The sequence below is a fragment of the Sorex araneus genome, chromosome 3 (genome assembly GCF_027595985.1).
Source record: "Sorex araneus isolate mSorAra2 chromosome 3, mSorAra2.pri, whole genome shotgun sequence".
Taxonomy (NCBI): domain Eukaryota; kingdom Metazoa; phylum Chordata; class Mammalia; order Eulipotyphla; family Soricidae; genus Sorex; species Sorex araneus.
The window spans coordinates 94,610,534-94,633,139 of NC_073304.1; the positions used below are offsets into that span (position 1 = coordinate 94,610,534).

Sequence of the window (22,606 nt, forward strand, 5' to 3'; positions counted from 1 at the left end):
GATGTCAAAAAAAATAGATGCTCTTATTATGCTATGCTGTATCATAAAATCATCTTCTATGTTTAGTTTATAAAATATGGTATTTCAACAAGGCTGCAAAATCTCAACTTGTGAGTACAGGAACTAGGCCTGATTATCTGGCACCAGCACAGGCCCTGAGAAGGTTGGACCCCCTCAGAGAGGACAATCTTCAGCAGAGACCAAAGTCTAATATAAGCACATGAAGGAGGATCATGGAAAACTTCAAAGCTCTCCCTTTAAGACAATACCTGATCAACTCAAGTCCACAGAAAACTCCATGAAAGACAACTTAAGAATATCCAGACAAAAATGGGTTTGAAAGGCCTTTCAAGTCTCTTCTCTGCCTTTGGAGAAGCCCACTTTATCTCTAGAGCATGTTACTCTTTCTCGTCCCCGCTCCCCTCAGACCTTCCAAATAAAACCTATTTTTACCTATAAAAAATAAAATAAAATAAAATAAAATGCTAGCACACTGACACACAGACTCAAATTTCTCTGGCAATGTTCAAAAGCACAATTTCAATTCCAATTATGTTGAGTTTTTTTACCTTTTCAAAAAATCTTAGAATTCCCCTCTTCTCATATGCATGCACTTTTAATTTTGTATAAGTTATAAACAAAACAAACCCCAAAAGAGGTTTTTTGTACATGACAACAATGCATTAAGACACTACAAAGCAAGTGTGACTACTGCGTTTCATGTAGAAGCCTGCTTATATGTTCTCTAAAATACCCTTTTTCATTACTAACTTGCTAATGAACATTTCATTATTTTGAATTGTGTTCCTTTGTCTTGTTCAAGCATATTGAAATAAAATTAAATACCTCCTTTAAAAAAAAGGAATTTTTTTTTTAAATCTGTAACAAGTCTCTAAAAAAATTAATGGATTTGCATTCTCAAGACTTATTACCTCAGCGATACACACAAACGAATCTTGGACCTGAGCAACTTGCTGCAGAGATGGCCCCGGACTTTGCAATAGGCCACTGAGCTGCTCCAGAAGGGGGCCGGTGCTATCCCTCCGCCTGCCCTCTAGGAGCCCCAGCAGCCGCCATTTTCTAGAAGTCAGCAACAAGCCCCAAGTACGAGTGGTGGTGGAGGCAAACGCAAGCCTCACGGGACAGGGGAGAAGAGAAGTGGGCCCTTCTGCTTCCCCCCACCCCAATGGGACTCTGAGACAACGCTACATTCGGTCACCCTCTACTTAAGCTCCCACATGGACATGATCCAGAGATACACAAATGAATCTCGGATCCGAGCAACCTGCTGCAGCTATCTCTTCAGACTCTAATTATTAAAATTTTAGAATTTCTAGAGCACATGGCTGCTCTCATGGCCGCGCAACATTATATTGCATCCAAAAGAAGCAATACAAAACACATTGCCCTTTCAACAGGTATGAGTGGTGGTGGGACTGGTCTTGAAATATTGAAGGTAAGTAATGTAGAGAAAGGGAGTATTGTGCAAATTGTCTGCCACACAGGCATGAGGAGGTGTAGAAGGGGAGGGTAATATTGGGGATTTGGGTGGTGGAAAACGTGCACTAGTGAAGGATGTGTGTTTGATGACTGTATGATCGAAGCTCAAACATGAAAGCTTTGTTACTGTACTTCATGATGAACCAATAAAAAAAAGACTTATTACCTCAGCTCTAAGTAAGTTAATGAAGCTTATTAGACAAATTATTTTCTGACTTGTCACAATGTTACCAGAGAAAACCCAGTATAGAAAGAATGTTCATGTAAAGACTCAAACATGGTAGCCTCTCAGTATCTATGTTGCAAACCATAATGCCCAAAAGTAGAGAGAGAGTAGGGGGAAAATTGTCTGCTATAGAGGCAGGGAGAGGATAGGGATGGGGGTGGGGAACTACTGGGGACATTGGTGGTGGAAAATGTACACTGGTGGAGGGATGGGTGTTTGATCATTGTATGACTGAAACTCAGTCATGAAAGCTTTATGACTGTGTCTCACAATGATTCAATAAGAAAAAAAAAAGAATGTTCATGAAGAGTTGATACTACTCTTGAACTGAAAACTACCTATTGTGATTGTTCATATGTATGTTGTTTTCAGGCCACACCCTGGGACTCCATGCCAGACTGTTTTCACTCGAAGGACCCCAGAAAGGGGCGGGTTAGAATCCCCTCTGCCCCAAGGGACCCGGCCCTGGCAGCCGACCTCCACTACCCAATGGCCACCATGCTCCAGACCGCTTTCTGGACAGTTTAAGACTCACGCATGAATGAAGTCCCACAGAACCCAGATAATGCAGAACTTTGTGACCTTGGACTCTGGACTCAACAGACCCGGAAACAGAGATCCTCTGCCTGCTATCCCCCAATCTCCAGTGACCCAGGGATCACACCCATAAGCCACACCCTGCCACACCCAGCCTCCTCATTGGCCACCCTCCAGATCTCAATGGCTGCTCCTCCCAGACAGGAGTATAAAATGAGGCCCCCATAACCATGCCATTGGACTCCGTGCCAGGCTGTTTTCACTCGGGGCACCCCAGAGGGGGACGGGTGACACATTATAGAGTAATGTGTGTGTGTGTGTGTGTGTGTGTGTGTGTGTGTGTGTAGCACTGTCATCCCATTGTTCATCAATTTGCTTGAGCGAGCACCAGTAATGTCTCCATTGTGATACTTGTTACTGTTTTTGGCATATTGAATATGCCACTAGTAGCTTGCCAGGCTATGTCATGTGGGTGGGATACTCTCGGTAGCCTGCCGGGGATCTCTGAGGGGGACAGAAGAATCGAACCCTGGTAAGCCGCATGCAAGGTAAACGCCCTACCTGCTGTGCTATTGCTCCAGTCCCACAATTCTTTTATGCTGCATAATTAGTTTATCTATATCTATCTATCTATCTATCTATCTATCTATCTATCTATCTCTTGGAGAGCCCGGCAAGCTACTGAAAGTATCCCACACACACAGGCAGAGCCTGGCAAGCTACCTATGGCCTAATTGATATGCTAAAAACAGTAACAATAGGTCTCATTCCCCTGACCCTGAAAAATCCTCCAATCATTGGGAAAGACAAATGAGGAGAGGCTGCTAAAAATCTCAGGGCTGGGAGGAATAGAGATGTTACTGGTGCCCGCTCGAGTAAATCAACGAACAACGGGATAACAGTGATACAGCAGTGATGTTGTCTTCAGGCCACACCTTGTGGTGCTCAGAACTTACTTTTGGCTCTGTGCTGAGAGATCACTCTTGGAATTGCTCAGGGAACCATATGGGGTGCTGAGGAATTCAACCAGGTTACCCATGAGCAAAGTAAGTGACTTAACCCCTGTACTATCTCTCCAGCTCCATCTTGACCTTACAGGGCAGAAACATATTGATGTAGGCAGGTAGATAGGGAAAGGCCCCTGGCAATGAAACTTAGATCATCAAAGTCTCCGGGGAGGAGAATCCTGAGACTGACCCACCCTGTGGATACAGGAACCGCACCTGATAAGACCTTCAACAGACTCTGAGGATAATAGACCCCTCCACCCTGTGGAACCGCACCTGATAAGACCTTCAACAGACTCTGAGGATAATAGACCCCTCCCCAGGAGGTTCCCCAAAGAAGGCCATCACCACTCCCAACCTCCCTGGTAACCTTAGCAACGGACTTTTACCTGGAAAGAAGCCCCCACGTGGGGGCAGGTAAGAGAAACCCTATAAAGGCCACCTTGAACAAAGGAAGTGCGCGCATATGCTGCCTGAGCCCATGTGCTGCTTGTGCCATGTGGCCGAGCACATGTGTCGCCTGCATCTCCCCCCTTGAGATGTGTACTTTCATGCTTTCGTGTCCAGTGCTAGGGTGTGTGTAGAGCGCTCTCCATCTTTGGAGGAGCCCGAGTTCTTTCTTGAGCGCGTTACTCCTACTGCTTTTCCTTTTCCACTTATCTCTTCCTCCTTCCCTAAGACCTTCTAAATAAAGTCTGTTACTTCACTGCTTGTCTACTCCTGAAATTCTTTTCCGAGAGCGAGACAAGAACCCAGTAACCCTGGGTCCCGGATGTTTGAGGCGGTTGGAGAGAAAGTGACCATCTTTCTCCTCCCCGCTTCACGAAAGTCACCTGTGGGGCCCACCGACGTCAATATTTTTTGAAATTTTTCTTCGGGCTTATTTCTCACGTTTATGTTTAAAAGAATAGTATCACCTGAGTTTCATGCACCTTGAGCCTCTCGTTCCCAAGCTTAAAAAAATCCCATTAAGTACGATTTTCTCATTCTTATCACCTGTGCTCTAAAATTGTTAGGAAGCATAAAGATAATTTTTGGACCTGGAGTTGCTTTTCTTCTAAACTCTGGGTCAAAAGAAAAAGCCATGGTTACTGCTGAATAGTAGAGTCAACTGCCTTGGCACTCCAGGAGAGGCTCAATTCTATCTCCCAAGAATGATAATATTTTCCAGCACAATGCCCTTCCACCAGTTAAAAAAAAAAAGCCTGCACAGTTGCCATATGTCAATCTGAAACAATTGTTCCAGTTAAGGAAATCTGAAAAGAATCCCTTAAATAATACCTGAAGAGATATATTCTTGGGTATATTCACGAGGTCTAGGTTCAATCCCAGCACCATATAGTCCCCAGAGCTCAGAAGAAGACCCTCGATCACAGAAGCTGAAGATCACAGAAGCTGACACCACTGGTGTGGCTCCAAAACAAAACAACAAACAAAAAATAATAGTCCCTTAAATATATGTGTCTTCAGAATCCACAATATTGTCTTCAAATATTTTTCAGGCAGGCATAATTAATGTTTCTTAAGTTGGAGAATAAATTAAGCAAAATTTCAAGCAAAAATAACAAATAAAGCTACAAAGTTCTTAAAATGTTTACAAAAATAGTTTGCAGCATGTCACACATTATTCCCTCAACAACCTCATAAGGGGATAATATTGTTCCCAACTATGACAAAGGAGCTAAGTGCATAAAGAGAAGAAAAGCCTTTTCAACAAATAGTGCTGGGAAAACTGGGTGGTCACGTGCAAAAAAATACAAAACTGAAGGGCTGGAGAGATAGTACAGAAGGTATACAACATTTGCCTTCCACACAACTGATCCAGGCACATTGCCCAGCACCCCTGTGGTCTCCCGAGCACCCGCAGGAGTAATTCCTGAGTGCAGAGCCAAGAGCAAACACTGAGAATCGCCAGGTGTAGCCCAAAAATCCATGCATAAAATATATGAAGAAATGCACCAGCAAATTCTGCAAGATAGTGCCCTCAGAGCTGTCCTAAATGAGTTGGCTTCATTGGAGAAGGGGACAAAAAAAGAAACAAATTGGACTGTATTTTTAAAATTTTGCATGTTTCAGGCAGTGAGAAATAAAAATGTTGAAGAAAAAAAATTGCATGGTAAAAGGAACTGGAGCGATAGCACAGCAGGTAGGGCATTTGCCTTGCATGCGGCCGACCTGGGTTTGATTCCTCCGTCCGTCTTGGAGAACCCAGCAAGCTACCGAGAGTACTCCACCCGCAGGGCAGAGCCTGGCAAGCTACCCGTGGCGTATTCGATATGCCAGAAACAGTAACAACAAGTCTCACAATGGAGACATTACTGATGCCCACTCAAGCAAATTGATGAACGACAGGATGACAGTGCTACAGTGCTACAAAAGAAACCAGGGGTAAAATTACAAGACACCCTATGGACTAGGAGAAAATATTTGCACACCACACATTAGATAAAAGGCCAACATCTGTGGTATAAAGCATTCACAAAGCTAAAAAAAAAAAAAAAGAAAAGAAAAGAAAAAGAACAAATCCCGTCAAAAAGTTGGGGGAGAAAGCACATCTTAGAAGGAGATATACAATGACCACAAGGTATTAGAAAAAGTGCTTATCAATGCTTATCAGAAAAAAAATTGAATTAATGGTATGCAATGAGAATGCTATACATCAAAGAAGGCTAAAACAAGCAGCACTGCTGAGGGTGTGGTGGAAAAGGAGTCCTCACTCACTGTTGGTGGAAATGTCATATGGTTCGACCTCTATGGAATAGGATAGAGATTTCTGAAAAAATTCAAAATAGAAGTGACTTCACTTCTGGGCATCTAATCCCCAAAACACTAAAACACTAATGCACACTCATGTGTAAGATAACATAGCCTCAGGTGGTTTAGGTTGACGGGGGTTGTTCCCAACACAGTGCTCCCATTCCTCTGTGTTTATTTATAACTTCTTTCTTTGTGTTCTGTTGGCTTGTAGATATTGTTTTTCTCTTCTCCTTGAGTCCTTTGCATAGTTTATTCAGAGACATGTCCTTTTGTACCAGCACAGGAAGATAGTAGTAAATGCTATGCTTTTGTAACCTGGGAGTCATTTGATTCTACATGATATTTTCCCTCCTGGGCATCTGTTCTCTCCACCCAAGCCTCCAAATATCTCTTACTGTGCCCATACAAAAATAACTAATATTGAGATGTTAATTAAGATGCTAGGAGGAGGGGAATGCCTCTAGGTTGTGTTTCCTTTGAACCTGATGTGCCCTCTGGAAGGGCTTTCTTATGTTGATTTTGCTGGGCATGACTAGGGCCCAGAGAGACAAGTAAGAGGAAAGAGTGAAGAAAGAGAAAAATCCAGAGAGCTGGGATAGAGGAATGAGGAGCTAGGAAGGAAGAGTGTGTGAAATGAGGGAGACAAAAGATTGAATAAACGGTAACTAATCAGCTTCCATCTTGGTCCTCATTCTTCCTTCACCTGTCCTTGGCCAGCAGCCATCTCCATCCCGCCCATACACAGTGGCTCCAGAGCATGGAACATGGGCGGTGAGATAGAGCCACCTGGAGAGCCCGCAAACACACATCCTTCAGCGTGCATAGTTTTTTACACTGATGTTCATTACAATGCTTAGTACAGTACCAGGATATGGAAACAGATGACTAGATTATTTTTTTTAATTTTTATTAGTGAATCACCATGAGGTACAGTTACAAACTTATGAACTTTCATGTTTGCATTTTGTTTACATCTCTCCACCAGTGCCCATTCACCTCCACCAATGTTCCTAGTATCCCTCCCACACCCCCACCCCAACCCCCACCACCCCACCCTGCCTCTTCGGCAGGGCATTCCCTTTTGTTCTCTCTCCTGTTGGATATTGTGATTGAGTGACCATCATGTTTGGTCTATAGTCTACTTTCAGCAGACGGCTTTCAACCTGAGTGGGTCCTCCCAATATTCTCTACTAGGTGTTACCTTCTCTATCTCAGCTGCCTTTTCAAAGAAATGAAGCAAACACTCCTGAAATTCATATGGAACAACAAGCCCACGAATAGCTAAAGCAGTTCTTGGAAAAAAGAAAATGGGAGGAACCAACCTCTCCAACTTCAAATTCTACTATAAAGCAGTAATAATTAAAACAGCATGGTACTGGAACAAAGGCAGAGCCACAGACCAATGGAACAGGGTTGAATATTCCGACAAACCACCCCAAATATACAATCACCTAATCTTTGATAAGGGAGCAAGAAATGTGAAGTGGAGCAAGAAAAGCATTTTTATCAAATTGTGCTGGCAAAACTAGACAGCTACATGCAAAAAAATTGGCTCAGATCTCCAACTATCATTAGATTTTCTTTTTTTTTAAGGCTAAAGAGATAGTACAGAAAGAAGCTTGTCTTGCATGTGGCTGACCCAGTTTCAATCCCTGCCACCACCAGGAAAGATCCCTGATCTCAGAGCCAGGAACAAACTCTAAGCAACACTGGGTGTGGCCCAAATGCAGTAGAAGGAGGATGACAAAAAGGAGCAGGAAAAAGAGGAGGAAGAAGTCTCTCCCCACAAATACTAAATGGGATAAAATAACTCAAAGTCCACAAACTTTACAAAAGCAAGATGAGAGCATCATCACATCTAATTGAGGAACCCAAAGATCAGAGAGATTTAATACCACAATCATAGAGTTTAGAGACAGAGCTAGAACTAGAATTCAGAGCATCTGATACCCCAAGTTATACTGTTTTCTCTGATTGGCCTCCAAGTCACTGGGAAACTGCTATGAAAAATAGAAGTCACTTTGTTCGGGTTTGGCTTGGCAAGCTTTATCAAATTGGCCTCCTTTATTAAAAAGCCAAGTCAGAATTGTGAAAAGATTATAAGGGTATCTTCTCTACAACTTGATGGAAAGATAAGTGTGCAGAATTAACTAGAAGGCCATATATGGATCTCCCTCGATTGTTTTTTAAACTGTTCTCACACATGGAGTTCTTGAACTTCTTTATCATCTACAATATCATATTTCTTTTGTACAAAAATAAGACTAAAAATAGTTCATGCAATATGAGCATATTTATAAGAAAATATATTTGATAGTAACAAAAATAGAAATGATGTCCTAAAAGAAAATTACACGCCTGAGAAATAGTATAGAAGTAAAGGCACTTGCTCTTCACATAGCTGACCCCAGTTTAACCCCCAGCACCACATATGGCCCCCTGAGCACGCACCACCAGGAATGATGCCTGAACACAGAGCTAGGAGTAATGTCTGAGCACTTCCAGGTTTGACCTCCCCAAAACAAAAACAAAAAGGGAAATATGTAAGCTTCAGGTAATATTATCATTTAAAATTTAAATTTCAGGGACTGGAGCAATAGCATAGTGGGTAGGGCGTTTGCCTTGAGCGCAGCCAACCCGGGTTCGATTCCCAGCATCCCATATGGTCCCCCAAGCACCACCAGAAGTTAATCCTGAGTGCATGAACCAGAAGTAACCCTTGTGTGACTCAAAAAGAAAAAAAATTAAAATTCAGATTCATCAACTACATGATAACTATATTATTGCTTTTTACAACTAAATGACTCTAGAATAAGAAAAAGATGGTGATAAATAAGAGGAACTGTAGAGAAGAATAATAACAGACCTCAAAACCTCAAAGTATTCACTCACAGCCATTTATTTCATCAAAATAAAAATCCTTGACCTGGGGCTAGGGAGAGAGCACTTGCCATACACACGACTGACCCATGTTCAATCCCTGACACCACATATAGTTCCCTGAGCATCACCAGGAATGACCTTTGAGCACAGAGTCAGGAATTAGCCCTGTTGGGTGTGGCCCCCCCAAAAATTGGCCTTATATCTCTGTAGCACTGTTATCCCATTGTTCATCGATTTGCTTGAGCGAGCACGAGTAACGTCTCCTTGAGCGGGCACCAGTAACGTCTCCATTGTGAGACTTGTTACTGTTTCTAGCATATCGAATATGCCGTGGGTAGCTTGCCAGGCTCTGCCATGCGGGCGGGATACTCTCGGTAGCTTGCCAGGTTCTCCAAGAGGGATGGAAGAATTGAACCTGGGTCAGGTTCGTGTGAGGCAAATGCCCTACCGGCTGTGCTATCGCTCCAGACAGACTGGAGCGATAGCACAGATGGACTGGAACAATAGCACAGAGGGTAAGGCATTTGCCTTGCACTTGGCTGACCCGAGTTTGATTCCTCCGTCCCTCTCGGAGATCCCGGCAAGCTACTGAGAGTATCCCGCCCGAATGGCAGAGCCTGGCAAGCTACCCGTGGTGTATTCGGTATGTCAAAAACAGTAACAAGTCTCACAATGGAGACTGGAGATGTTACTGGTGGCCGCTCAAGCAAACTGCCTTATATCTCACTCCCATAAATTCATATTCAGAATATTGGCCATTTTTAGGGTTAAAAATATTGATTGAGGTTCTGTGGTTTATAGTACTGCTAATGATGGTTTCTCAGGTACATAACCCCAGCACCGCACTCATCACCAGTATACCCACCTTCCTCCCTCAAAATTCCTCCCTTCCAACTGTGTTCATCAGTTCTTCCAATAAGTTGCCTTTGGCTCTTGTGTTGCCCCCTTACTGTGTATCTTTAAGTCCCACAAAGAAAACAATCATTCTCCATGGATGTCTTTCTTTCTGACTGACCTCATTAATGTTACTCTATAGTTTTAGCCATGTTGTTGCAAATTGCATGATTCTTTTCTCCCCTAGAGCCAAACAGTATTCCATTGTGCATATATACTACAACATCTTGATCCATCCGTCCATAGTAGGGCATTTGGGTTGCTTCCATATCTTAGCTATTGTCCTAAATGCAACGATGAACATAGGTGTGCCTATATCCTTTCAAATTAATGTCTTTGTGTTTGGAAGACAGATGCCAAGAAGTGGTATCACTGGATTCTATGGGATTTCTATTCCTAATTTTTAAAGAAATTTCCATATTGCTTTCCATAGAGGCTGAATCAGATGACATTCCCACCAACAGTGGATTGAGGCCTCCTTTTGCATCACAATCCCACCACTCTATCTGTCTCTATATATTTTTGGTATATGCCATTCTTACTGGCCTGAGATGTTATCTTTTTTTTTGAGTTTTAATTTTTATTTTATTGAATCACCATGAAAAAAGTTACAAAGCTTTCAGGTTTAAGTCTCAGTCATATAATGATCAAACCCCCATCCCTTCACCAGTGCATATGTTCCACCACCAAGAACCCCAATTTACCCCCCTCCCATCCCACCCCGCCACCTGAGTGGCTAGTGATCTTCACTTTACTCTCTACTGAGATGTTATCTTGATGTTGTTTTGACTTGCATTTCCCTAGTCATGAGTGATAATGAGAACTTTTTTAGATACCTGTTGTACATCTATATGTCTTCTTTGGGAAATTGTCAATCCTCACCCCATTTAGTTCTACCATGTATATTTTCTTTAACATAGTTAATGCGTAGTGCCTCTATACTGCAGAAAGAAGCTTCTTCAATATAACTTAGATGAATGTTTTAACAACTATTTTCTGGAAATTCCTAGCTTTCTACTAGGTCATTCTAGTGTGTCTGTTTCTACTGTGTTTGTTTTTTAAAGATGATTTATTTACAAAATTTGTGGAAAAGTAACTGATTTGAAGCTATTAAACTTAAAATAGGGCTGACATGCGGTTCAAGTGGTAGAGTACATACTTTGCATGTGGGTTCCATCCTGCCTAGAGTTGGCACAGGAGGAGTGAAGGGACTTTCCCAGCACCACAGGGACACAACAATGGCATAATAATTTTTTAGAAACTTAAAAAACACAAAGAAACAATTAGACTACAAAATGGCATTTCCAAAAATAGGAGAAGGGGGCTGGAAAGGGCCAGCTGGCCCTCTTGGATCAGAGGAAGGCAAAGTATCCAAGTCAGGAATGGAGTTCAGGTCAAATTCATCTTTCAAGTCCCATATTTCTGAAGGTAAAATGTTTAATTCCTTGAACAGAATAATACCTTTGCTTTAAGGCAAACATTTTCTTTTTTAAAAGTATAAATACCTTTTTGTGGGGGAGTTGAGTAACACTGAGTTAAATTAGCTAAATGTATGTAATGCCCAATGGCACCACTTCTGCCATTGATGATAAAAACAAAGGAGGATCATTATTGTCAATGGGAGAAGTGTAGGCATGCCTGGATATGAGCGCCCAAGTCCTAGCCACATCTAGAATTCTGTATGGTTTGTCTTAAAAACAATTGATGTTGTTCTTTTGATGCAAGTCAGTCTCATTCTGATCATTGACTTACACTATGCCTTATTTTCCTAGTCTGAAGATAAAACTAATGGCTTTGGAAATTCAGCCCCAAAATGCTTCAAATTTTATTTGGGTGGAGGGGTATGTGGTGGTTCCTTGCTTAGAAAAAAATTAATATGATATATAATTTCCAATTTCAGGTTATTTTATGCTCTTACTTAAAACACAATGACAAGTTAATGTAAATCAAGCTATAAATTCTCACTATGGGCAACTGGAGCTTGTGCATCAGAGTTGCCTGTAGTATTCTCTGCTCACTTCACTTCTAGCATCAAAGTATGAAGCACCCAGTCAGGAAGTCCAGGCTCAAGGCAATCAGGGCAATAATCAGGACATTGGAGTCCAGGGAGACCTAGTTTACTGGAACTAGTTTAGGATAGGCAAAGTTCTAGAGACACATAACCTGAATTTAACTCCTGGCTCTCCTGTTATCAAGCTATTTGATGATACTGGTCCTCTACTCCCTCATCTATAAAATGAGAACAAGAATGATAGAAACCTGCTCTCATTGAGCTAATCCATGGACCAACTGGGTTCAGCCATTATAAATATCTCATAATGCTGTGTGGCACATGGGAAGGAATCAATAAAGAGTAATGGACACTATTACTACCTTGATCACAATCCTTTATCACAAGGCTTCCCAAAATCTACTTCTTGCAATCACTCCTCCAAGTTGGTCTCTTTCAGAGACATGTGAGTTTTGCTCCCCAAATATAAGTTTTCTAAGTGCTCCAGTTGAGTCAGGGAGTACGAAGGTGCATGAATATTGCACATTATTGTAGTTGTTACCCCATAAAGACATTTATTCACCCTTGAATCTTTTAGGTACTGAGTATCTAGCTATGAAAAGGGTAACATAATAGAGACATTGCAGAGATTTGTATTTTGGAAGGCTCCCTCATCCCAAAATTAAACCAACAGAAATATAATTGAAGAAGTCAGACAGTTACAAATGGACATAATCTTTGTTATTGATAAATCCATTGGAAACCAGGATCTAGGTTTGTGCATGGACAGGCTTGCAGATATCTTGTAGGGATGGAGCAGTAGTACAGGCATAAGGCATTTGCCTTGCACGCAGTTCACGTAGGTTAGATCCCTGCCACTATATAGTACCTGGGCACCACCAGGGGTCCCTGACCACGGACGGAGTCAATAACCAGTCCTGAGCACAGCCAGGTATGCCACACTCCATCAAACAAACAAATGAACAAAACACCCAATATACAGATATTTTTTTAAAGAATCTTTTAGTATGGTACCATCTCAGAGAATCAAAGCAGATAATGGCAGGAAGGAATCTTTGAGAATCTTATGATGGTCTAGCACCCTCATTTAACACCCTGATAGTTCTCAGCACCCTCTGTTAAACATAAACTATACTTAGTCTCATGAATTTCACATACGAACCCTTTGATTTTTTAATTAAACTACTTATAACTCTGTAGTAAAATTCTATGTCATTTGATACGCAAAGAAAAATTTTATCAGTAATATTTTATTAATTTAGAACAATGAATAGACATGTTCTGGTTGTGATTATTCAAAAAGAGCATACATATTCTCCTCCTCTATCTTATCTTTTCTTAAAATCTACTGGAAAGTATTCAACAGTAGTAATTCCATTACCAGGGGATTGTATTCAAAATATGAGAACACAAACTTTAATGTACTCTGGAATATTTCAGAAGCTCTTATTTATGAAATGATTAAAACCTTTACTTAAAATCTTTTGTATATATTACTTTAAAAAATGCCAAAAGAAATAGACAAGATGATAATTACTCAGCCTTATCAGAGTCACCACGGCATTAAAAGAAATTAATGTCTTCTAAGGCATTTTATAATTGAGATGTTTTACTAACATATTCTGATATGCCCTCCTTAATTAGTCTTAATTGGTACAGATATATTACATTTGCAAATGCAAATAAATACCTTAGTGCATATTCTAAGGTATTTTAATCTGAGATATTTCAATCTGAGAGGCATTTTTAATATAATGTGAAATACTCACAGCAACAAATTGGTTATTTTCTAATTTAATGATGTCTCCCACTTTGACATTCATCCATTTTTCATTCTTCAGTCTAAAAACAAAAACAAAATTAGGTTGTTTCAGGGATGGAGAAGAATTAAGAGAATGCATTCATAATGGAGCACCTGATGACAGAAGGATCCAATGAGACTTTTTTTTAGAGCAGTTAAACTAAAGAAGTTTATATCAACAAAGTCTATTACCTGAGAGATGTCTAAGACCTACAGAATTCCAGTAATTGCTCTCAAGAGCACTAAGGAGTTATACCTTCCTCTAGAGACAAATTTACGATACCTAAACTTATCAGAGTTCTCTTGCCACGAATCCTATCACTTTATCTGACACCTATTAACTCTTGGTTGCACTTCCTTGGTGAAAACACTTTATCTGACAGCTATTAACTCTTGCTTATATGTCTTTGGTGAAAACATTTAAAAATAAGGGCAGGAAGCAGTATCTCTAATCCTTGACATTTTTTTCTATCTCTATGTTAGGAATTTTAAAAACATCAGGGCCATTGTCCCAGAAGTCTATTGAAGGGGTAGCAAGAAGTAAAGGAAAGAGCAGAGGAATATCAGACTGCACCAGGACAGCAGCTAAAATACAAGACAGAAAAAAGTTGTTAGACTGATTTTTTGGTTTTTATTTTTACTAGTAACATGGGTTTATGACACTGTAAATGTTTTTTCTTCTTCTTTTTTTATTTTATTGAATCATCGTGACAAAAGTTACAAAGCTTTCAGGTTTAAGTCTCAGTCATATAATAATCAAACCCCCATCCCTTCACGAGTGCACCTGTTTCCCCACCAAGAACCCCAATATACCCCCCTCCTACCCCTCACCCTCTACACACCTGAGTAGCCAATGATCTTCACTTTGTTCTCTCAATACTTCGGATACACTCAATATTGCAATAGAGAACTGACTTATTATTATTTGGAATTTCCCCCAACAATCAAACCTGCTGAAAAGGAATCATTTGATAGTTTGTTTTCCATTGCTGAGAATGAAGATTATAGGATCTCGTGTGGCCACAACAGTGGCTGCGCAGTTTTGGATTTCTGTTGTTTTAGCTCAGTTTACAGTCTAGATACATGTCTATAAGTTTCTGGGTGCCAAAATGGGTTAGTAGACCTCCCGGATCCTAGTCTTTAAGGAGCAGAGGGGCCATGTTGTGCGCGGCAGCTCCGGATCTCATCTGGGCGGAGAGTGTGCTGGTGACACCCCCAACCCATGATCTTTTGCGCACCACGTCACTACAAGCTAGTGCCTCTGGGTTGTGAGTCCTAGAAAATGGCGGACGCCACGTGGGTGCTGCTCCTGCTGCCGCTGCTATCTTCCCCATACAAAGAAAGCATTGGGAGAGAAAATCCTTCCTCCTCCCCGGGCGGCATGGGGTCGTAGCTCAGCTCACAGTCTAGATACATTTCTATAAGTCTCTGGGTGCCAAAATGGGTTAGTAGACCTCCCGGATTCTAGTCTTTAAGGAGCAGAGGGGCCGACACTGTAAATGTTTTAAGAGTACAAGTTCACACTTTGTTTAATGTATGTTATCAAAATCAGATAATATCTAATAGCCTAGTTCTCCCTTTTGGAGAACCTGACAAGCTACCGAGAGTCTACTGCCCACACGAGAGAGCCTGGCAAGCTCCCTATGGCATATTCATATTGCAAATACAGTAAAAGATATACACATACCTCTCAGAGAGCCTGGCAAGCTACCAAGAGTATCCCGCCCGCACGACAGAGCCTGGCAAGCTAACCGAGGCGTATTCGATATGCCAAAAACAGAAATGATAGGTCTCATTCCCCTGACCCTGAAAGAGCCTCCAATCATTGGGAAAGACAAGTAAGGAGAGGCTACTAAAATCTCAGGGCTGAGTGTAATAGAGACGTCACTGGTGCCCGCTCGAGTAAATCGACGAACAACAGTGATACAGTGATATAGTGATCAAAATCAGAACCCATGAGTCTAGAGCGCAAGCATAGTATAGGCTATGAAGACCCAGGTTTTTTTTTGGGGGGGGGGTTGTGTTTTTTTTTGTTTTTTGGGTCACACATGGCGATGTACAGGAGTTATTCCTGCCTCTGCACTCAGGAATTACTTCTGACTGTGCTCAGGGGACTATATGGGATGCTGGGAATCGAACCAGGGTCGGCTGCAAGCAAGGCTACCACCCTACCCGCTGTGCTATCACTCCAGTCCCTGAAGACCCAGTTTTTATCTGCAGTATCCCTCTTAGTCCCCTGAGCCCTGCAAGGAGTGATCTCTGTGTGTAGAGCCAAAAGTAAGTTCTGAGCACAGCCACGTGTAAACCAAAAATCAAAACAAATAAACAAATCAGAACATGAAGTAGGTAACAAAAGTTGTGCAAATACAGCAATTAAGACCCACATTAAGAATAAGAAAAATTTCAAATAAAACACTGGAAAGTCAGTATAGAGGTTAAGGTGCTTGCTTTGCATAGCATGGCAATAGTCCTCCACGTGCCACCAAATGTGGCCAAACACATTTTGAACTTCTACCCCCCCCACACACACACACATAAAGAAGAAGAAATTAACCCAAAAGTCAATAGAAGAAAATGATAAAAGTTAAAGTGGAAATAAAGAAAACAAAAATTAAAAGGATAATATAAAAGCTGGTGCGTTGAAAAGATAAATAAAATTGGCAAACTGTTATCTAGATTCACTAAGAAAAAAGAGAGAAAACTAACAAGCAGGATAGTAGATGCAAGAGTGGTTGCAACAGATACCACAGAAATTCAAGAACCCTAACGGAATAGTATGCACTGTTTTCTCTGAGGCTCACATATATCATGGAGTCCAAATCTGCCCTTCAACAAGTTCAAAGGGATCTATGATGAACATCTACTGTGTAGTTGATTAGGGCCTGGTGGCACGTTAAGCAGACAGACCATCTGGAAAGAGAACACCTGTGGCAATATACCAAAGATACAGATCATCCCTTCCAAACCGTCCTGCAGCATCAACTCAGCTAGTTCTCCGAGTTGGAAGCTACCACACTTGATTCTCAGCAAAGGTCTTTTTGGAGAGCAGCTGGGGTGTTCAGGACAGGTTCCCCAACAAGTTAAATTGGGCAGGTTAATTATATTGTACAGTTTCTTAAAAACAACCTAATTTGCTTTTATTATAGGGTAGAAAACAGTTTTAAATATTTATACAACTGTGAAATATGCCTCACACTATCAACCCTGCTGGGTCATTTGGCCTAAACACTCAAAAAATTTTTCTTTAATATGGATCCAAGTACATGTTGTCCTGGAAAGTTTTCAATTGCCACATTTTCATGTCTAGCCAGAATTCAATCACTTTCCAATGCCATGCTTTCCTGCATTTTATCTAGGTTCGATGAAAATGGTAGAGCCTAATAAGCTTTCTAAATCTCATTTTATTAATTTTTGCAGGTATAGATTATTTTCTGGAATACCTCTTTGGAGCAATACTGGCATATTTTAGGGCACTGTGTGTCAGATAAAAGTTCATGTGAGTGAGCCAACAGGACGGCTGAGTCTCCATGGAACTTTCGCTGCTACTGGATCCCCCTGAAGTCTCAATGGAAAATACATGTGCTTTAGGTAAGAGCTAAGGAGATACTAAATTTCATTCCAACCTCCTATTCCTCCTACCCATGCTCTATATGGTTCAGGGGCAGCCACATTCTACCACTTTCCCTAAAGGAAGATATCAAACCAAAGTAAAAAGGGATATCTGGGCTGGAGAGATAGAAGGTTAAAGCTCTGGCCTAGCTTGTGACTAAGGCACTGTGATTCTGCTACAAATCCCATCATCTTAATTCTTTCCAGACATGGCCCCTGAGCACAGAGCCAGGTATGGCCTCTGAGCACCACCAAAACAAAAAATACAAATAGCAAAAAAAGGATATTTTGCACATTTCAAAGATCACAATCGACAGTTAAGTTTGACTAGATGGTATTAGGTAGTATTTAATAATAGTATTAAAAGCTATTTAGAAAAACAAAACAATCTTGGGTTTTCTGAAGTTTTTTTCTAACTTTCATTTCTCAAGTTCAGCATTTTTCCCCAAAACCAAAGCAGTTGGAAGAATGTTTCTAAAGGTCTGGTAGGATCCATGGAATTATTTGAATTAATTGTCATACTTGAAAAAAATTCTAAAGTAGGGGCCAAAGTGATAGTACAGCAGATAAAGTACTTGCCTTGCACATGGCTAACCTGAGTTTGATCTTTGGCAACTCATATGGTCACAGCACTGCCAGAAATAATCTCAGAGCCTAGATCCAGGAATAAGCATTGAACAAAACCTGGTGTCCCACCCCTCAAAAAAAATATTTAAAAAAATAAAATCTCAGAGCGGCAGACCAATGGAACAGGGTTGAATACTCTGACATACACCCCCAAATATATGATCATCTAATCTTTGATAAGGGAGCAAGAAATGTGAAGTGGAGCAAGGAAAGCATGTTTAACAAATTGTGCTGGCAAAACTGGACGGCTACATGCAAAAAAATGGGCTTAGACCTCCATCTATCACCATGTACAAAAATCAGATCAAACTGGATTAAAGACCTCAACATCAGACCAGAATCCCTAAGGTACATTGAAGATAAGGTCGGCAAAACCCTCCACGACATTGAAGCCAAAGGTATCTTCAAAGCTGACACGCCACTGGCTAAGCTAGTGAAAACAAAGATAAATAAATGGGACTATCTCAAACTAAGGAGCTTCTGCAACTCAAAAGAAACAGTGACCAAAATACAAAGACAGTCTACAGAATGGGAAAGGATACTTATGCAGTACCCATCCGATAAAGGGTTGATAACAAGGATATACAATGCACTGGTTGAACTCCACAAGAAGAAAACTGCCAACCCGATCAAAAAATGGGCTGATGAAATGAACAGAAACTTTTCCAAAGAAGAAATCCGAATGGCTAAGAGGCACATGAGAAAATGTTCAACATCACTAATCATCAGGGAAATGCAGATCAAAACAACAATGAGATATCATCTCACACCACAGAGACTGGCCCACATCCCCAAAAACAAAAGCAACCGGTGTTGGCGTGGATGTGGGGAGAAAGGGACTCTCCTTCACTGCTGGTGGGAATGCCGACTGGTTCAGCCCTTTTGGAAAACAATATGGACGATTCTCAAAAAGTTAGAAATTGAGCTCCCATTTGACCCAGCAATACCACTCCTGGGAATATATCCCGGAGAGGCAAAAAGGTATAGTAGAGATGACATCTGCATTTCCATGTTCATTGCCGCTCTGTTCACAATAGCCACAATATGGAAAAAACCAGAGTGCCCGAAAACAGATGATTGGCTAAAGAAACTCTGGTATATTTACACAATGGAATACTATGTAGCTGTCAGGAAACATGAAGTCATGAAATTTGCATACAAGTGGATCAACATGGAAAGTATCATGTTGAGTGAAATGAGTCAGAAAGAAAGAGACAGACATAGAAAGATTGCACTCATATGTGGAATATAATGTAACTGAGAAGTACAAGTTGGCAACGATGCAACTTCTGGCAGATATCTCTCTGGACTTAGTTACTAAAATACTAAATTACAGAAACCCAAAACTGAGAGGCCGCTAAGTGTGGTCACTCGACCTCACACTTCTTCATCCTCAGCAATGGAAAACAAATTACCTAATGCTTCCTTTTCAGCAGGTCTGACTTTAGGGGAGAGACTCTCCAAACAATAATAGTGAGTTTTGTTGAAATATTGTATGCAATCAAAGTGAAAGTAAAGTGAAATTTATTAGTTACACAGGCGGGGGGGGGGGCTTAGGGTGGGGGGGCTAGGGGCGTGGGGGTGTTTGGGGTGTGAGGGGGCGGGGTGGAGCTATACTGGGATTCTTGGTGGTGGAATATGAGCACTGGTGAAGGGATGGGTATTCGAGCATTGTATAACTGAGATTTAAACCTGAAAACTTTGTAACTTTGTAACTTTCCACAATAAAAAATTAAAAAAAAAAAATAAAATAAAATCTCTAAGAAATAATGTGCCAACTACCAGAGAATTAAAAGAACTTTTGATATGGAATAAATAATCTGATATTATAACCATTAAATCCTATAGGAAAATACTGAGGTACAGAGAAAGCAGAGAGGGGCTGAAGTGATAGCACAGCAGGTAAGCCCCTTGCCTTGCACATGGTCAACCCAGGTTTGGCCCTGGCATCCCCATATGGTTCCCTGAGCCTGCCAAGAGTGACTGCTGAGAGGAGACCTAGAAATTAGACTTGAGTATCACCAGCTGTGGCCAAAAAAAGCAGAGAAAAATACCTTTCCCCATACTGAATCCTCATGCCCATTCCCTTCTTATCCACTGACAGTTATACATATATTTTAATCTCTGCTTTCTAACAGTAAATACATCCAAAATCAGAAAATTACTCAGAATAATTTATCTGTATCACTGTCATCCCATTGTTCACCGATTTTCTCGAGCAGGCACCAGTAACGTCTCCATTGTGAGACTTGTTTCTGTCTTGGGCATATCGAATATGCCATGGGTAGATTGCCAGGCTCTGCATGCGGGTGGAATACTCTCGGTAGCTGGTCAGCTCTCAAGGCAAACACCCTATCACTGTGCTACCAACCAAACTTTTCTAATTTTTGATAGAGATATATTAAAGCCAGACCAGAGCGATAGTACAGCGGGTTGGGCATTTGCCTTGCACATGGCCGACCTAAGTTCAATTTCTCCATCCCTCTTGGAGAGCCCAGCAAGCTACCGAGAGTATCCCGCCCACATTGCAGTGCCTGGCAGGCTACCCGTGGTGAACTCAATATGCCGAAAACAGTAATAACAAGTCTCACAATGGAGACGTTACTCGTGCCCGCTCAAGCAAATTGATGAACAACAGATGACAGTGCTACAGTGCAGTGCTATATTAAAGTCATCTTAAAAGCCAAGAATTCAGAAAATACCCACAATATATTATTATAAGCTTACTCTGTCCCCCTCTAGTCTTCTTCTGGACACTTCCTGCCCTCTACCCAATGTTTATCAGTCTCTTTGAGCATCTCTTCCCAAAGTCCCTTTCCCATGCTTTGTCTACCACCCGTCTTTCTCTACCTATCCCAATGGCAAGTCACAACCCTAAAAAGGAATGCTCCAAATATTTTATTTCTGCAGTCTTATGGCTAATGATATTTGAGATCTTAAAAACTTTCTGATATGTGCACATAAAAACTCCCTCCCCAAAACAATATGAGCTCTGCAATAGATTGTAAAGAAGTTTCACCAGGCAGAAAGACATAAAATTTTTATGAGCTTCAGGTAAGATATCATTGTGAAGGTATACAACTCTGGGAGAAATGTCCTCAAAATAAATAACATCCAAAGTTACATAGCAATCTAGTAGGAAGCAGGAAACAGTACTCTCTGAATGCTGACTCTCACCTCAGTGTGACCATGTATGATGTCCCCCAGTAACCTACACATCACGATCACAATCACAAAATCCCGTTAATCACCGATTTCTCGTGCGGGCTCAGTAACCTCTCAATTCGTCCTTTCCCTGAGATCTTAGAAGTCTGTCTCAACTCGGCCCTCCCAACAAGGGGGGGCTCTTTCAGGGTCAGGGGAATGAGATCCAGCTAGTTACTGGATTTAGCATATGAATACACCATGGGAAGCTTGCAAGGCTGTCCCATGTGGGCAGGAAACTCTCAGAAGATTGCCAGTTTCTCCCAGAGGAAGAAGAAGGCTACAAGATATCACGCTTCTGAGAGCTTGCGTTTAAATCTCTCTCTGGATGTTGGCCATTGATGGGATTACACACACCTGGGTTCCTCTACCAGTACCTTCATGCATGAGGCCTGTCCGAACGTGTGGAAAGGGGCCTCCAGCATGGCTGTAGCTAGGTTCCAGTGGTCTTCAGCTGCCGGGAGCTCTGCTCGGGGTGAGGAGGGAAGCTGGAGCCCATCCCCTCCGAGGGGCCCCTGGGAAGACAGCCAGGTGCGCAGGCAAGAGACTCTCTGCCTACACATCAGTCACATACATAGTCCAATTAGCTTTGTGAACAGTATCCTGCTGAAGAGAGCACAATGCTTCAGAGGCAAGATGAAGATAGAAACTCATGACCTAAAGAACTTATCAGAAACTGATTGAATAAGAGGAAGAATTACAAAATCCTCTACTTCAGAGATAAGTTGATTATGTCTAATACTCTGTAGATATAATAAGAATATTTTGAAGAATGAGAGTCCGGATAAATTGATCAATCATCGGTTATGCACGATGTCAAGTAAATGTCAAATCCCTTAGCTGAATATATATCCATTAATGTGTAGAATAAAAATCAGAGCTGTTTTAAAGTGTCATTTCCTACTATTTTTAATCAGGGAGATATGATAGCATTTAACCAGGGCCTGAAGAGCACTAAACATCAGAGCTACATAAATACCCAAATTTACAAAACAAGTAAAAAGAACTAATTATTGAGAGTGAATTTAAAACACTCGAACGATAGGTAGGGCAATGGCCTTACACACGGCTGACCCAGGTTCAATATCCTGCACATAAGGTCTCCTGAGCCCCACCAGGTGTAAAACCTCAGCTGAACACAGTGAGTGTCTGTGTGCCCCCCTATCTTACCCCCGCAAAACAGAAAAAAAGGCCTAGGTAGTTTAATAAAGTTGAGGAGACTCTCAAGTTTGTTTCGTTCACTCTCTCCAAGTGAGGATGTACAATGCCCCCATTGTACTCTATGGCTGGTTTATGGACATGAAAATTCAAGAAGAGAATATATGTCTTCAGTAATAAGCATAAATTTTCGATTTTATGACTAAATAAGAAAGGACATTATCTTTTGTTGATTATCTGTTATGGACCCAAGCATTTTAATGATGTGTAAAGTACCCAGACACCAAGCCCTTTAAAAATTCTCAACTACATAGAATAAAATCTCCACAGACTAAAAATGAATAAATAGCCATTTTTTATTATTCATTACCCTATTTAATTAGTGTGCATTT

At 41.2% G+C, this 22,606-nt stretch overlaps 1 protein-coding gene across 1 annotated transcript in view; it reads right to left on the minus strand.

Annotated features, from left to right (window-relative positions):
• The window catches only part of ATP8B4 (ATPase phospholipid transporting 8B4 (putative)), a 185,983-nt gene that overhangs the window by 119,056 nt on the left and 44,321 nt on the right, over positions 1-22,606 (minus strand). The window contains exon 5 of the mRNA XM_055132113.1: positions 13,585-13,657. Within this exon, the coding sequence (XP_054988088.1) occupies positions 13,585-13,657 (73 nt within the window). The remainder of the gene's footprint in view (positions 1-13,584; positions 13,658-22,606) is intronic.